Source organism: Pecten maximus, chromosome 18 (genome assembly GCF_902652985.1).
Source record: "Pecten maximus chromosome 18, xPecMax1.1, whole genome shotgun sequence".
NCBI lineage: Eukaryota > Metazoa > Mollusca > Bivalvia > Pectinida > Pectinidae > Pecten > Pecten maximus.
The window spans coordinates 665,768-684,353 of record NC_047032.1 but is presented as its reverse complement, the minus strand read 5'-3'; the positions used below and the strand labels follow the sequence as shown (position 1 = coordinate 684,353).

Genomic DNA, 18,586 nt, shown 5'->3' with positions numbered 1-18,586 from the left:
GCTCAGGACTAGTAGCGATTTAAAGGAAATGTTGATTGACGACGGACGGACGACTGGTGTCCTTTGGGCCATGCGAGTTAATGAGATGAAAATAAAATCAAAATGTTGATGTTGTGTTATGTTATTACCAGGTGCTAACTGTGCCAGTGGTAGAACCATAGGTGAAAACGATCCCAAAAAGAAGGATGATGATCTAGATGGAACAGTAGGTAAGTAGCTTGACTAACCCAGACCGGTCACATGGTACAACAAGTAAACTAGGCAACACTATCTGTCGCTCGTAACATTTTATATGTTGAAGTATTTGTACTAGAAGAATTAATTAACTTCCCAGTACAATTTATCACTAGTAAAAGTGTTTCTTTGATTTTTTCTAGTAGAACATGCTTGAAGTCTGTTTAACAAAGATATTCAATACAGATGATTATCTCTTATTGTAAATTTTTACTCCAATCCCTATTGTCATATTTTGTTCATATCATATTTCAACAAATTGTTGAAGCTCGATTATATGAAATATGTTTTCATGAATCTAATTCGACGAAGTGGCAGTTTGAATATAGGTCAACAGCTCACCTTATTTTCTGCCATTTTCGACGTGACTCGACAAGATATCTTGTATGATGACCCTATGGTTTTTTTCTCTCTTCCAGAATGCCTCATTCAAGATGGCTGCCAATGTTGGCAGCCATCTTGAATGAGGCATTCTGGAAGAGAAAAAAAACCCATAGGAGTCATCAATTCTTTCCCCTGTATCTTGATTTTCAAATACAGAAGTGACATACCTTTCTTTAGTTGTATTTTCTTCTTCTTTCAATATCTGTTGTTGATGATTCATGGCTAACCGGGTTGGATTTCACGGCGTTATTGGCTTTCGGCATGCTAGTATAGTATGTAAATGGCTAGCCGGGTTGGTTTTCACGACGTTATTGGCTTTCGGTATGCTAGTATAGCATGTAAATGGCTTGCCGGGGTTGGTTTTCGTGACGTTATTGACTTTCGGCATGCTAGTATAGTATGTAAATGGCTAGCCGGGTTGGTTTTCGTGACGTTATTGGCTTTCGGTATGCTAGTATAGTATGTAAATGGCTAGCCGGGTTGGTTTTCACGACGTTATTGGCTTTCGGTATTCTAGTATAGTATGTAAATGTCATGACGTTATTTGTCATTTTTGTCCTGTTTTTGTCCTGTTTTTGTCATATTTTGTCATATTTTCATGTTTTGTCATTTGTCATTTTTGTCATGATTTTGTCATGTTTTTGTCATTTTCGTCATATTTTATCATGTTTTGTCATGATTTTGTCATGTTTTTGTCATGTTTTGTCATGATTTTGTCATGTTTTTGTCATTTTTGTCATATTTTGTCATGATTTTGTCATGTTTTGTCATGATTTTGTCATTTTTGTCATGATTTTGTCATGATTTTGTTATTTTTGTAATGATTTTGTCATGATTTTGTCATGCTTTTGTCATGATTTTGTCATGCTTTTGTCATGATTTTGTCATTTTTGTCATTGTTTTGTCATGATTTTGTCATGTTTTGTCATGATTTTGTCATGTTTTGTCATGGTATTGTCATGATGTTGTCATTATCCTTCTGAGAGGCCTGATATTCTTCAATTTCAGTTGTCTTGGAGATTGGAATCAATTCAATAGAATTCTAATTGAAAAAAATAACATAATTCATACTTTGTTTTTTTTTTCTTTTATTATATTCACAAACGTATATACAAACAATGATTTCTTGATTAAACAATCAATATTTTTATAAGTTATGGATTGCAATACATACAGTCACTACACAAAACCTGCAATTAATAACAATGTATACTCATTACTATTATAACAAGTAACGTTCAAGATGATGAACGAAATCATCTACAATGTAAGTATTGGCATGCCATTTTGATTGAAGATATTCGGTGATGTCATTCATGGTCATTCCCATTTCTCGGTGAACCAAGTAATAGATACAATGTTGACCACACACTAGAGAGTTCAAATGTTGTACTGCAATGGGATTATAAATCCATATTTTACATTGCTGGTTTAAGAAATTGATAAAATCTAAATGAAAGGGAGACAGTTCATAAGGATCATAATATTCCCCACGTCTTTCTTCATCTATATACATAGCAATCCAATGCTGCCCTTGTTTATTATCTGGATCAGTATTACAAACCATGAGACTAGGAACACTTAAAGGACATGAAGGTAATGTATTTCTAGCATACACCCCTGCAAAATGAGGAGAAACGGCTTGTAGGATCAGTTCTATTTCTAAAGTATTCATCATGCACTATAATCAAAAAGAATTTGCCTGTTACGATCTATTTCTATGATATTGTCAAATTCAGCATACACCACAACGTTGATTGTATTGGGTAGGGCTGTTCCGAAATGCACTTCCAAAGACAAGTTTCCCTTTTTTATAAGATGAAATGTGCCCACTTCTGAAAGGTCAGGTGTCAGATCTAATCCAAACAGGGTAAAACCAGTGCCATATTCATCCTTTGAGATGTTATTACCCTCGTCACGAAACGATTTGCCGGTAGTGTTAAACAGACCCATGTAGCTTCTTACGTAATGTTTCTGAGTGAAATTTGGCTGCAAAGGCTTGGTGGGGACTTGTTTGCCATCCACGTTCAGGACAACAAAATTAATATCAAAATCTTTAAAATGAAAAGGATTCTTGGTGATGAGTCCACTATAGGCATCACTGTCTACATATCCAATAACCAATCTCTTAGGCATTTGTCCTAGGAACAGATTATCCTTTACAAAATTGTGATTTCCTCTTGGAACAGAAAATACTTTCATTGCAATTCTTCTGTTGGGTATTTGGCAGGTGATATTTCCAAGGCTTTTGCATGGGCTAGTCTCACCGATGGACTCAGTCTAACTTTTCTCACGTTTAGATAGATGTCCTTGATGACAACTTTGAATTATTTGTCTTCTCCCATCAAACAGAAAACATCTTTACTTCTGGTTAACGTTATTTTCATGTTCACATTATTGACAAGATATCTTTCCTGAGCAAATAGGTCAGAATGGAGTCTTCCCATCATTTCCACAGATCTACTGGTTGTTGTTGACAATTTCCTCTTGATGTAGCCATGATTATCGTTTCCTGCAGTGTCCATTTGCGCAGCTGTATCCTTATACCACATTCCACTGGTCAACTGAGATTCTTTGGCTGCAGGACCATAGCTGAGAAGCGTTTCCAGGTAAGCTCTGAATGGATACATATTGTTGGGTGATGAGACTAGTTTTTCATTGAGACAAACGCTGACATCCCCAAAGAGAGAATGTAACCAAAGATTAACAGGTGCAACGTTTTCATCAGTAAGGTTGGTGCTATCATTATTGAGGATATGTGCTTTCACGTAGAGGGACGTATTTGCTAGATCCAAGTAATCATCTCCAGCTCCTGATACGTCTAAGACATAAGGGCCACCATCATTGACAGATGTGATTTTCCAATTTGATGCCAGTATCCATCTTCTACACTGGTTTGAGTGGGTGGTGTATCGAATAAATCTAATTCTGACTGGACACATTCACAGGAGTTCAGATGAACTAAAGACATCTTTCAACGCCACTCTGTATAAACTACACAAACACATACACACATATATATGCCTTTTTTGGGGGGAATCATGCATCAAAGATATCTTTTGCTCTACGCTGATTGGGTGATTCTTTTCTTTTCCTTTTTCTCCTTCCAGGTGGCCTTAGATCTTGCAAAGCTTTACGTTTAAGCTGATCTCTAGCTTCGATGGCACGTTTTCTTGCTGCAGTTTTGATGTTTTCCCCCTTTAGCAAATCACTAGTCAATTTCATGCCAGAATCAATTGCTTGTTTTCCTACAAGCCTCACTCCTTTCTTCACAATTGGAGTGATGCTCTTCATTCCAGAATGAAGTAAAGGCTTAATGGTTTTAAATAAACCTCTAAACAGACCTCCTATACCATGACCTCTCTGCATTCTTGTTCCTCTGAAGACATTTCCACTACCACCTCCCCAAGCTTGATTCAAGTAATACCTATCAAATAGGTTTCTATCACATTGGTGAGCAGCTTTCATATTGATTGCTTTTCTTCAGTTTGAACCTAATAATAATTTCTTATATAGACCTTTTAGTTCTGATAAATTGAACCTAAAGAATGCCTCTTAAAATGTAAGGTGACGACAACTTTTCCTCTCTCAAATGGAATGGGTTTACCTGTATCGTCTCTCAACATTATATCTATTTCTTGAAATTGACGTTGTTGTAATGGTACATAATGAATTGGTTGGAATTCATTACTGATGACATGTCCTGGCATATCCTCAATTGGAACTATTCTGACAAGTGGAACCCTGGAATCACCCACCATCTGTGGTTCAACTAAAGGACAGTAGACATAAATGGAATAAAAACCTTGACGAACGTCAGCCATGTTTCTGCCAGTGTATTTTCCTTCAGAAAACCGTGAAAACTCAAATCCTAACAATTTTGTCCAAATAGGACTGAGATTAAAACGTAAGCCAGTAGATATAGTCAAAGTTACCCTCTAATCAATTTTATCAGTAGAAATCTTGAACATATCTCCATGTGATACCATTTTTTTGTCCCCCCCCCCCCCCCATATGTATTCTAAAATATTAAGCACATTGGGATAATAACCTGGTTTAACGTAAAGTTTTAATGCAGCTCCAGGATCAAATTCAACATTAGCAACATTGTCACTGCCACCAACGATCATCTCCAACCACAATTCTCCTTCACGTACGTTGAACCAAGAGTGAGGATATTGAATTTCAGCTAGACCCATCTCCCAAGAACCCCAAGAGATCTAGAGGTTGAGGCAAACGTGTCTTGTAAGTTGTTAATGTATTGTCTTGAAAGTACTCCATTGAACTATTACTAGGAAGGGTTATGTAAAACATCTTTCTTTTTCAGAGTAGGACTAGGTATTAGATAGCCAATACCACTGCTCAACAAAGAAACCCACAGAGACTCTAGTGGATGACCTATGCTCAGATGATAGATGCTACAGCAGATGATGATATAGGTGATGCACACTTGACAAAAGAAAACAATTTCTTCTCTTGGCAGTTTGGTACCAAACAACAACCACTTAGAGTTTACACTGGCATTGTCAGTCATTTTATTATGATTTGACTGGAGTGTTTCGATGACTTTTATACTTTTTCTGGGCTCTAATCTGTAGGCTTAAATTTTTTCCATTTCTTTGGCATGTCTGAAACTGGTTTTCTAGGTAACGTTGATCGTGAATTGGGTGTAGAAAAAGTGTTGTAGCCACTCTCATCACTGTATTCCTTCCAATCTAAAAATCATGTCAAAAATGACAAAACATGACAAAATATGACAAAAATGACAAAAACATGACAAAATCATGACAAAATCATGACAAAAATGACAAAATCATGACAAAACATGACAAAAATGACAAAATCATGACAAAAACATGACAAAAATGACTAATAACGTCATGACATTTACATACTATACTAGCATACCGAAAGCCAGTAACGTCGTGAAAACCAACCCGGCTAGCCATTTACATACTATACTAGCATACCGAAAGCCAATAACGTCATGAAAACCAACCCTGATAGCCATTTACATACTATTCTCTCATCCCTACCGGTATCATACTGGTCTGTCCAGGTAAATACACCCATGCTTGCTGTGTGTGTATTACCTCGCTTTCGGTGTAGGATAGCCACGCGCGCGCAATGATACAAAAGTAGGTCGCCGAACCGAAAGTAGATCTATCTATAGATTTGTAAACACATCGTCTGCTCCATGTTATGTAATCAGATAATATTTTTTTTATTTATGACATAAATTATGTAAAAAAAAAACACGTTCTTTTATTGTTTTTTATTAATAAAACATGGAACTATATTCTCACGCGAAAGCACGCACCAGCTTGGCCGACATCAAGTGATTTGGCTTCGCTTGCAATGACAGGGCTCCTGAAACAACGTTAGACTGTGGAAATGAATGGTTTCCTTCTTTTTTAGAACAGCAAACGCCGTTTGCATATATGGGGTATGGTAAATCGATTGGAGCTGTTCTTTTTTTATTATATGCAGTAGAAAAAAAGTTTGGATTGAGAAAAAATGGCGTCTATCTGAGAAAGCTATCGACAGATAGTGCCTATATTTGCATATTTTAGGTTGGGGAATGAGAGAAAAATACTCAATCATATGTGGTTCATGTAGGATAGGGATTTTTCACCCTCTGGGTCACAAAATGTGGTAAAACCCTCGGCGGAGCCTCGGGTTTTACCACATTTTGTGACCCAGAGGGTGGAATATCCCTATCCTACATGACCACATATGATAGAGTCTTATATACTAGCATACCGAAATTCAATAACGTCGTGAAAACCAACCCGGCTAGCCATTTACATACTATACTAGCATACCGAAAGCCAAAAACGTCGTGAAAACCAACCCGGCTAGCCATTTACATACTATACTAGCATATTGAAATTCAATAACGTCGTGAAAACCAACCCGGTTAGCCATTTACATACTATACTAGCATACCGAAAGCCAATAACGTCATGAAAACCAACCCGGTTAGCCATTTACATACTATACTAGCATACCGAAAGCCAATAACGTCATGAAAACCAACCCGGTTAGCCATTTACATACTATACTAGCATACCGAAAGCCAAAAACGTCGTGAAAACCAACCCGGCTAGCCATTTACATACTATACTAGCATACCGAAAGCCAATAACGTCATGAAAACCAACCCGGTTAGCCATTTACATACTATACTAGCATATTGAAATTCAATAACGTCGTGAAAACCAACCCGGCTAGCCATTTACATACTATACTAGCATATTGAAATTCAATAACGTCCTGAAAACCAACCCGGCTAGCCATTTACATACTATACTAGCATATTGAAATTCAATAACGTCGTGAAAACCAACCCGGCTAGCCATTACATACTATACTAGCATGCCGAAAGCCAATAACGTCGTGAAAACCAACCCGGCTAGCCATTTACATACTATACTAGCATGCCGAAAGTCAATAACGTCGTGAAATCCAACCCGGCTAGCCATGAATCATCAACAACAGATATTGAAAGAAGAAGAAAATACAACTAAAGAAAGGTATGTCACTTCTGTATTTGAAAACCAAAATACAGGGGAGAGAATTGATGACTCCTATGGGTTTTTTCTCTTTTCCAGAATGCCTCATTCAAGATGGCTGCCAACATTGGCAGCCATCTTGAATGAGGCATTCTGGGAGATAAAAAACCCCATAGAGTCAGCATATCTCTCTTTCACCATGTAATTTTATTTTGTAAGTATATAGCGTGCTACAGTCTGCTATATATAGATTAGGTATGACATATCCTTCTTTATCTAAGTTATTACAATGAATTCGTCATTTCGCCAGTATCTTCTGACAAACGGTTTTAATTCAAACCTTACAGTCTTATGGTAGGATAAGTTTCATGTTTTGATGATATATGCATTATTGATGACAATTATCCTGTATATTATATTCATTTTAATCTTGTTTTCGGTTGACATTTTCTGATAACGATCTTTAATAAAATAAAACAAACTAATTGAAACCACGGGATATATATTTATGATTTAAGGTACAAGTACGCTCATTATAAATAACGACTACAAAGTTGACTGTGATTGTGGAAATATTTACGAATGGGAATATTACGCCAAGACGAACGCCGGTCAGGTCCACCTACAGGTGTGGAGGGAAGTGTCCGGGAGTTCGAACGTATTCACGCTGGTGGGAGAAAACATCATCACTGTGACTGGTGAGTATTTCAACTACATGATAATACTGACATGTACACGAATCAATATACCACACACTACAATACGGATTCAGACCACGTGTTCCGGAAGAGTAAGGATCACCTATGATACTCGTCACATTAGTATAGGTTATACACATAAATAGAATATGTACGTTGTCATTTAGGTCCATATTAGTCAATCATTGGTTTGTTTTAGTTTAACGTCCTATTAACAGCCAGGGCCATTTAAGGACGTGCCAGGTTTTGGAGGTAGAGGAAAGCCGGAGTACCCGGAGAAAAACCACCGGCCTACGGTCAGTAACTGGCAACTGCCCCACATAAGTTTCGAACTCGCACCCCAAAGGTGGAGGGCTAGTGTTAAAGTGTCGGGACACCTTAACCACTCGGCCACCGCGGCAATCAAGTCAATCAAGCTTAATTTAACGTTTATTCCATGCTGGTGCTCGTTGATACTGCCGAGTGCTATCTGATCAACTCTATCGTCATATTACACTATTGTACTACCAGAAGGTCATCCAGGGGTCATGAGAATTTTTTTATTTTTATTATATTATCAATCCACTTTACATTTTACACACCCCAATCTGACGAATATACATGTAATAAATACGGGGAAAACAAATAGATCGTCATTACATAACACAATGTGACGCCACATATTCTGGCGATGACAACAAATTCAAATTACAAAATGATATTACGGCATGCATTAAGGTAACGAAGTGTTTCAGATGGTGGGAAATCAATTTCTGACAGCTACATCACTTATGTTTCTCGCATGACAATGACATTATATGTAACACTCCTCTCCTCTCCTCTCCTCTCCTCTCCTCGACTTTCCAATCTTATTTGTGTAATTTGTTCCTTTCTTTGTATTTATTATTTATTTTATCTTTACTGTATTTCTTTTAGAGGCGCCAAAGAAAGGATATTATGGATGAATTATTATATATTTTCAGCGGGCATGGTTAATGGGGAGCATATCGAGGCTATCCCTGCTGGACAAAGGATACAAGTACAGCAAGATGATTACCTAGGGATGTAAGTATATAGACAACATTGTAATGATTACCTAGGGATGTAAGTTATAGACAACACCGTAATGATTATCTAGGGATGTAAGTATATAGACAACGCCGTAATGATTACCTAGGGATGAAAGTATATAGACAACATCGTAATGATTACCTAGGGATGTAAGTATATAGACAACATCGTAATGATTACCTAGGGATGTAAGTATATAGACAACATTGTAATGATTACCTAGGGATGTAAGTATATAGACAACATTGTAATGATTACCTAGGGATGTAAGTATATAGACAACATCGTAATGATTACCTAGGGATGTAAGTATATAGACAACATCGTAATGATTACCTAGGGATGTAAGTATAGACAACATCGTAATGATTACCTAGGGATGTAAGTATATAGACAACATTGTAATGATTACCTAGGGATGTAAGTATATAGACAACATTGTAATGATTACCTAGGGATGTAAGTATATAGACAACATCGTAATGATTACCTAGGGATATAAGTATATAGACAACATCGTAATGATTACCTAGGGATGTAAGTATATAGACAACATCGTAATGATTACCTAGGGATGTAAGTATATAGACAACATCGTAATGATTACCTAGGGATGTAAGTATATAGACAATACCGTAATGATTACCTAGGGATGTAAGTATATAGACAACATCGTAATGATTACCTAGGGATGTAAGTATATAGACAACATTGTAATGATTACCTAGGGATGTAAGTATATAGACAACATTGTAATGATTACCTAGGGATGTAAGTATAAAGACAACATTGTAATGATTACCTAGGGATGTAAGTATATAGACAACATCGTAATGATTACCTAGGGATGTAAGTATATAGACAACATCGTAATGATTACCTAGGGATGTAAGTATATAGACAACATCGTAATGATTACCTAGGGATGTAAGTATATAGACAACATTGTAATGATTACCTAGGGATGTAAGTATATAGACAACATTGTAATGATTACCTAGGGATGTAAGTATATAGACAACATTGTAATGATTACCTAGGGATGTAAGTATATAGACAACATCGTAATGATTACCTAGGGATGTAAGTATATAGACAACATTGTAATGATTACCTAGGGATGAAAGTATATAGACAACATTGTAATGATTACCTAGGGATGTAAGTATATAGACAACATCGTAATGATTACCTAGGGATGTAAGTATATAGACAACATCGTAATGATTACCTAGGGATGTAAGTATATAGACAACATCGTAATGATTACCTAGGGATGTAAGTATATAGACAACATCGTAATGATTACCTAGGGATGTAAGTTATAGACAACATCGTAATGATTACCTAGGGATGTAAGTATATAGACAACATCGTAATGATTACCTAGGGATGTAAGTATATAGACAACATTGTAATGATTACCTAGGGATGTAAGTATATAGACAATACCGTAATGATTACCTAGGGATGTAAGTATATAGACAATACCGTAATGATTACCTAGGGATGTAAGTATATAGACAAATCTGTAATGCTAATGACTCCATTTTGATATTTATGCTGGAATGGTTTGTCATGAAAGGTATTCAATTGTACACTTTAGTCCCTTAACATCTCATAAAGCAAACATATAGAAAATATAACTATTAACGATCAGGTTCGTCTGTTTCATTACTTCTGCAATATGCATTCTTTATGGTTCAGATGACAGATAAAACTGTCCATAATTACATCCTTCAAAGTCCTTAAGACGGATAAAACCACCAATAAGTTCTAATCATCCACTCCTTTTTCTGTAAGTATTGATTTTCAGAGGTATACGAAAACGAAATTCATCTTCACTTGATTAAACCTTTCAGTTACAATCCTGGCAATCCAATCATATCCAACAAGCATGAGGGAGGAGGGAAAGATTTTAAGGAGACGGAGTCGGTCGGGAACATAGGAGTTGGAAACACATTTAACTGGGGAACCGTCACCACAGATGATGACAGGAAATACGCAATCAACGCGAAGGTAAACGCTGGTAAGTACTGAAATAGTTTACAATCATGAGCTTTCCTTGTTTGTTTTTTATCGTCTAGTTTTAAGTTTGTTAAAAAAACCCACCTAGCATCAGAACCAAGTATGTATTCCTTCAAAATTGCTAACACAAATAAAAAAAAGTTACGTTAATGACCCAGCAGGAATGCTTAGGAATCATTGTCAGGGTAGCATGGTTGAAGCCAGTACTCATTGAATCAATTAGCAAACCTTCACCTCATAGTTCACACATAGTTGTTGATAAGACTTTAATAATACTAATCCAAACCAAAAACAAAATAATCAACACCAAACTGCACCTTACCGTTTTTTTTATGTCAATCTAAGGCCCGTCACAGATGTTTTTGGCCAAAATGTGTATATCTAGAAGGAAAGCTGGGAACACATAATTTGTATAACAAATGTTGAAATGCATCAACGAAGATAAATAAGCCCCATATATGTAAGACCAAAGATGTGTAAACCCTTTGAAATCAATATATCAGCGAATGAAATGAACCCCACAACTATAGCAGTGAAGGCGAGTTACCCCCATAAATATAGCAGTGAAAGTGATTAACCCAATATGTAGTTAAAATTTTAACAATAAATGTGACTTTTGTGAATAAGAATTTACTGTTTATCATCAAATTTACATTTAAAAAAAAATGAAGCTTCCCATAAAAAGAGGTATTATTGTAATTTGTCTAACACTTCCGTGTTTACCCAGGGTCAGGCCCAACGTTTACAAACCTTGCCAGCGCCTCTGTTACTATGGTCGACGCCTCCAATATTGGCCATTATCTCTTCACTGTGTCTGCGAATGACGCCGACGGAGATACTCTTACCACTACCATGACAACGGAGACTTATTTCGACTTCGACACTTCAACGCGTAAGTCGCTCCAAAACTCATGTCAACAGGTGATGACAGTTAAGTGTTAAAGGACACAGTTTGGCACACACGAAACGTAGCTTAATTCCGATTAAATTTTTTATCGTCATGATGAATTGGCCCTTCCTCTGTGCTTGATATAATAAACGATGTATGTATAGATAGGGCAATTAGCGGAATCGTGATTTAGCGGAATGATCCCATCACGAAAATCGCTAATATCAGATTCGAACTAAGATATATCCGTTTACAGCGTTAGACTAACCCCTTTATTAATAAAATATGAAACGAGATAATATACTCCAAATATATCACTCAGTTGTAAAAACATCAATTTCTTGTTACCTGGAAATCATATGTTCCCAAATGACCAACTACTTGTGTCACTTTTAGCACGTGGTCAACTCAAGCATTTCCCGTATTACATATAGAACGTATCAGAACCTGATGTAATTCATTACCTGATTACGCATGCGTCGGAACCCGGACTTAACATCGATTGACATGACGGGTGTCGTCCCTTCCCAGAAACATATAGCCTTACTCTTGTCGTTAAAGGGTCAGCATGCAAATCTATATCTAGTTCATGCTATGTTTTGTTATTGTTTCGTGGTTTAGATATAAAATTAACATTTCAGTGCAAGTGACGGTGAAAACAAATGGAGTGCCGGCGGGATCTTACACACTGAACTTCCAAACAAGTGACGGTGAAAACAAATGGAGTGCCGGCGGGATCTTACACATTGAACTTCCAAACAAGTGATCCGTGTAGTAATTCAGATTCGGGGACCCTTTCTGTAACGGTCACAAACTCTGTAAGTAAAACAAAATTACCTCTTGTTTTTACGATAGAGTTATAAAACACCATCAGGTTGTCATCCGATTACATCCGGGCATTGTTGAACAATTGATGGTATTCGTTTGAAGAGAGACACCCGCAAAATGCCACCTCGAAATGAATCACATTTCGCTAATTACTCCAAAACCTCGTAATTAGGAAACTCGATTCATTCTGAGATTTATAAATATTTTTGCTGGTGTTGAAATAACAGGTTAGCTTTTCTATGTACCAATGGAACAATATCATGAAGTCAATGCAGTGCTACTTTCTATAAACAAAACTAAAATGGTGCTGCAGGTACGATTGTTCGGTTATTTAAATCTTTTATTTTGGAATTTAATTTTGAAACCTGTTATTTGATAATTGATATATTTGATTGATGTTTGAGATTTTGTTAGATATTAATCGCTGTAGGTATATAAGGAAGTCAGACGCGATGTCATGGCGTTTTCATATGTACAGTGTATGATCTACAAACTACACGTTTTCACCGTATATAGATATGACTGTGATGACAGTTATATATGAACGCTATCAGTTTTATATTTAGGATGATATCCATCGGTATGGTGTTGATATAATTGGAAGGCTATTTATCTGTAATTTCCGTTTAAACTGTAATGTTAACTGTTTGCTTTAAGAAATGTCTATTTCCTCTACTAAACCATAACAAAAGAAACAGACGTTTTCGAATGAAAACACAGATTTCAATATCTTTATTCAAGATAAATAACTTTCCAAACAATAAGGATATATTTAATCTTTAATCGCAATGATTCATTTAAGATGTGAGCTTTTGATGCCAACAGTCTATCTTGGTGGCTGTTGTGGTCTATATACCTGGACACGTCATTCTTATTTTGAAGTCTGGTTCCGTTACATTCTAGTTTGGTTGTCTCCAAAAAATGTTTGTGTTTAAGTTATTTGTTATGTTGATGTTGCTATGATCTAGTGTTATATATGTATGTAATATTCAGCTCCCAGTAATCCCTGTGTCAAACCTTCCCTCTCGTTGCTACATACACGAGGACACAACATCAGAGACACTACAACACAGCATCACTGTGACTGATGCCTCGCCTTCTGATACGGTTGTATGTACCGAAACTGAGGCAAAGTTTCTGTCGAAATTGACATCAGCGTCAGGTGAGAACAAAATGAGCTTATCAAGAAATGTTTGAAGTGAATTTGATGTTAGTTTGAAGAGATCTACAACATCTTGGCCACAAGCGGAAGCGTCCAATCTATACAGTATATTCATGTGTATCTCGAGATTTACAGAAAATAAGAAATAGCAGAAAACATTCAATTAATAATTTTTCATATTGTCACCACTGTGATAACACTTAAATCGTTGTATGTAATAATAGTATATCAAAATTACATGCACTGATATTTTTAAAATATGATATTTTTTTGTAATTCATATTATAGTATGATAGTTATAATTTTATGTATAGCATTGCTATAGAATTTCATAGTAACATATGTAACAGTTAATAATTAAACATGATAGAAAACTACGACATGCTAACGACATCTAACGCCTCTTTATCATGTAAGTACTTAATATATGTTCCGAAAATTTGCAACAGAAAACTTTAAAGTCAGTAGAAAAAAACAATTCTTTTGAAAAAGGGTGGATATTCATGCATTGCACTAATCCGAAGGGTTCTGGTGTTAATATGCCTTCAAAGCTGCCTTTTTGACCCATCTTCAGGCTGGCGTTTGAACCTTTCCCTCGTTTCCTACAATTTGACACATAAAAGGTATACACCGATTAAAAAATGACATAAATATTGCATTAATTGATAATCGCTCACGAAAAATATCTGTCCACATTCTTTGCAATCCTGTTTAAAATAGCTTTTGAAAATGGCCGCGCACTCCAGGAAACAAGATATCGCCAGATTTCAATGGAAACAGATATGTGAAAACCCCTTGCGGCGAGATTGTGTTCGTGTATTTTTTTTTGTATGTAAGAAGTTACTTTGAAGAAGAGTTACTTTGTACACATTTGTGGTGGCCGTTTTACTAGAACGTGCAATGTACAAAGTTATCTGGTCATGCCAATACTCATAGGAACTCACCTCCAATCAAACTACAATGATTTCATAAGAAAAACCTTTACGTAAATATTTTGATTCCAGTTTATGGAATATACTCCAAAGCGAACCCGGGATTTGTCTACAGTACTCAGAAGAAATATACTATACATGTGACGTGTACGGACTCGTCATCCGACTCCGACAGCAGCTCCCTCACCGCATACATCCTGCCTAATGTTCCGCCCACCTTCACTAATCTTCCAAGTAAGTACAAAAGATTCATGATTTTGAGAAAGAGTTGAAAAACGTCTCGCCGTTATCTCTTGATTTGTTGCTGAAATGAAATCGAAAATGATATAAATTACATCCTATATATTGTAGTATGACATTCTCAAAAAGTTAATTTTCTTTTCCTAACAAAGAAAACTCGATTATAGGCCTGTTATTGTTACAGCTACCGATCATTGATGGATCGGGAAGTGTAAAACAGATATTGATATGATGTTCATTTTTATCTATATATACATATTTATGTTTTTCTTTGTTATCAACTTCGTTTAACATCTTACTTACCTTAAGATTGATAGAAAATGGAACTTTTGTGATTTGTTATTCATTTTGTAGATTCCGTGTCCACGTCTACGTTAACGGTCAGCGGAACAAGCGTCTTTCAGGTGTCCACGTCCGACTCTGAGGGAGATGGTATTACGTTCTCCTCCACGTGCTCTGTGGCTAGCTGTCCCTTTACTCTAGATACAAGCAGTGAGTTGACTGACAAATTACGTATACAGGGTTTTGTACATAGTACATTTCAAACTACGCTGTGAATGGTTTGACTGATATGATGTCTAAGTATCCACTATCGAAATAGCTAGCTATTCATGTACTTGTTCATGTCCTTGTTGATAGCATTTTATCCAAAAGGACTTAATCGACTCAGAACTCTGAGAATTTGGCTCGCGCCACATGGCATATGACGGTTTTCTGTTTTGAATGTTTATTATGACAGTGGATCTTTTCTCTCGTAGATAAATTACGATACATAAACAACATCAATTGTGTCTTTTCCTCCTTAGTACCATTTCACTTCAACGCACTATTCTGCGCTCACGAATAAATAATGTACCAAGGCAAGCCAAGGCCACCGTCCTGGTCAAGATCTTGACCAAACGACTTTTGATTGGACTATACAACCAACAAATCGTTGGTTTGATTTCAGCCTGGGGATTCCCTCTTAATTAAAAAAGGTCACGTGTGTGAGATGAAGTAATATCATTATTTATGAGGCATTTTGCGTGGTTAAAGTATTGAAATTATTTGAACAACGTTTTATTTTCCAAATAAACAGGTTTGATATCCACAGTTAATATGTACATACCAATTGTCTTCCAAAGAAGTGCAAGTAATATTTCCGATTATTGACCATTTGATATTAGGCTAGAGAGCTGTGATTGTAAGGATTATTAATTTGTATTTCTCCATGAACACTCCAAGACGCTATTTTGAAAAGGATTATCCGTGGCCTATATAAATACTAGCCAATTGGCAGCCCTGACTAGTCGTTGTCTATCGGCAGTCTGATCTGTGGTTACGTCTACATAGTTAGACTAAAAGCGATACTTAATTACTTGATTATGTTTTTACAGCTGGCGAGATTCAAACCAATACCAACCTGAACGTTTTAACCACAGTCGGATACGACATATTGGTCAGTATCAATGACGGTCTGTCTACAGTGGGACCCCGGTCATTAACCATCTTTATAGCAGGTAAGGACCCTCCTCCAGAACATCAACACACGGTGATGGATGATAACTACAACCCATCCAAATAGGATTGATGAAATTTCAAAAGTTAATCTCTTTTAAACCATTATATATATATATATATATATATATTTCTTTAAAGTACAAATACTCTCGCCTGAAATACATGTATATCAAATAAGTCTAACTTAGTGTATCAATCAGTTTGTATTAAAGACTTAAAAGAGGTAAGATCGTAAGAAAACCCATAATTCGCATTTACGGATACCAACTACGGGCACCAATTGGTATCTCTTCTTTGTTCTATCCGGACATTTGTGTACTCGTTTTCGTATACCCGTTGGGGAAGGGGCTTTTTAAAATGTCGTACCAGGAATATCACTAAAGATACTTTTAGCTACAATACCATACCGGTGGTAAATACCATGTCCAATTTTCTGCTGTTCGTATTTTTTTTCTTCTATTTATGCAGCTTAAATTGTAAACTTCCGTGGTAATCCTGGTGAGCTGTCTTGAGAAACCGTTCACTAACGTATATACAGCAGTAATACTATACCAGCCGTTTCAAATGTTCACGGTTTTGCAGCAAGAAATTATGTGTGTTTCTAAAAGGTTTATCTAATGGACAATTCTTTCTGCAGGCGTTCAGTGACCGAAAACTCAAAACTCAAAATATATATTTACAGTAGCATTGTTAATATGTGTTAAGACTTCTGTATATGTTCGTAGGCATAAATACATCTCCGGTGATACAAAACCTTCCGCTAACCTTCACACTGTCTGTGTTGGAGTCTATTGGTCTCAACACGGCGGTATATCAAGTGAAAGCGGTTGACCCAGACACAGCCACCCAAACCCTCACGTACAGCGCAGTGTTCAGCCCGCTAGAGGGAGCTACGATACTCACAGTCGATTCGTCCAGTAAGTAAATTTCATTGTCATTTACTTCATTGTTAAACAAGACATCCCGGAGTGATTTTGTCAACCACCATTGAATGATGATTATTGATCTTTTCTCCACTCTTATGTAATAATTCATGTAGTTCAGTTGTATAGAATATCTTTACGATGGAAAACAATTTAAAATTCAGAAATCCGATGGATGTTTATTTTATTTATCTCACAAACTAAATATATAATGTATATATAAGAAGGGTCGCGTGTACCCGTGACGTCACAAGAGTAGGTCCCACTGAGAGCACGGAATTCGAATTTTGAATGCGATTTCACTATAACAGGTTGAATAAGAAAAGACTTAAATCAAAAACTGGTAATGTATTTATTAAATAATGTGTGTTATTAAATTCGGCATATATCTTGTGTGAATGCTTAAATTATACATTATCAACTCTTATTTAAGCCGGACTTCTGCATACGTCATCAACGACCAGGATTGATTACGAGGCTCTAACAGCGAAGACGTTTACAGCGACTATCAGTGTAACAGATGGTCAAGTTACGGACACACAGTCTGTCTCAGTGGCCGTGGCAGATGTCAACGAATCCCCGGCATTTGCATCAGCTACATACTACGTCATAGGAAATGAAGGCAGTGTAAGTTTCGTACCATGTATAATTACATAAACAGAATACCGATAAAATAACATAACAATAAATTTTAACTCCAATAATTAAACGACGGCAAACATGCCTAGTGTTCCGGAAGGTAGGCGTCTTCTATCGACGACACCCGTCATACCAATCTAGGTCACGACGACAACCGCCATACCGATCTAGGTCACGACAATACCCGCCATACAAATCTAGGTCACGACGACACCCGTCAAACAAATCTAGGTCGCGACGACACCCGCTATTCAAATCAAAGTCACGATGACACCCGCCATACAAATCTAGCTCACGCCGACACCCGCTATTCAAATCAAGGTCACGACGACACCCGCCATTCAAATCAAGGTCACGACGACACCCGCCATACAAATTTAGCTCAAGACGACACCCGCCATACAAATCAAGGTCACGACGACACCCGCTATTCAAATCTAGGTCACGACGACATCCGCCATACAAATCTAGGTCACGACGTCATATCTAGAGGGGAAAGCTTGTGTTGTTAAATTTTATATCAGCAGTTGATATCTTCCACGGAAATGGTGATAAATCGTGATA

General features: G+C 36.7%; 1 protein-coding gene across 1 annotated transcript in view; it reads left to right on the top strand.

The window, feature by feature from the left end:
* Nucleotides 1–18,586, top strand: part of LOC117316940 (cadherin-23-like) — a 52,367-nt gene that overhangs the window by 18,017 nt on the left and 15,764 nt on the right. The window contains exons 2-13 of the mRNA XM_033871718.1: nt 132–209; nt 7,652–7,831; nt 8,794–8,875; nt 10,744–10,910; nt 11,637–11,801; nt 12,504–12,616; nt 13,620–13,788; nt 14,793–14,954; nt 15,315–15,452; nt 16,337–16,459; nt 17,186–17,377; nt 17,817–18,010. Of these exons, the coding sequence (XP_033727609.1) occupies nt 132–209; nt 7,652–7,831; nt 8,794–8,875; nt 10,744–10,910; nt 11,637–11,801; nt 12,504–12,616; nt 13,620–13,788; nt 14,793–14,954; nt 15,315–15,452; nt 16,337–16,459; nt 17,186–17,377; nt 17,817–18,010 (1,763 nt within the window). The remainder of the gene's footprint in view (nt 1–131; nt 210–7,651; nt 7,832–8,793; nt 8,876–10,743; nt 10,911–11,636; nt 11,802–12,503; nt 12,617–13,619; nt 13,789–14,792; nt 14,955–15,314; nt 15,453–16,336; nt 16,460–17,185; nt 17,378–17,816; nt 18,011–18,586) is intronic.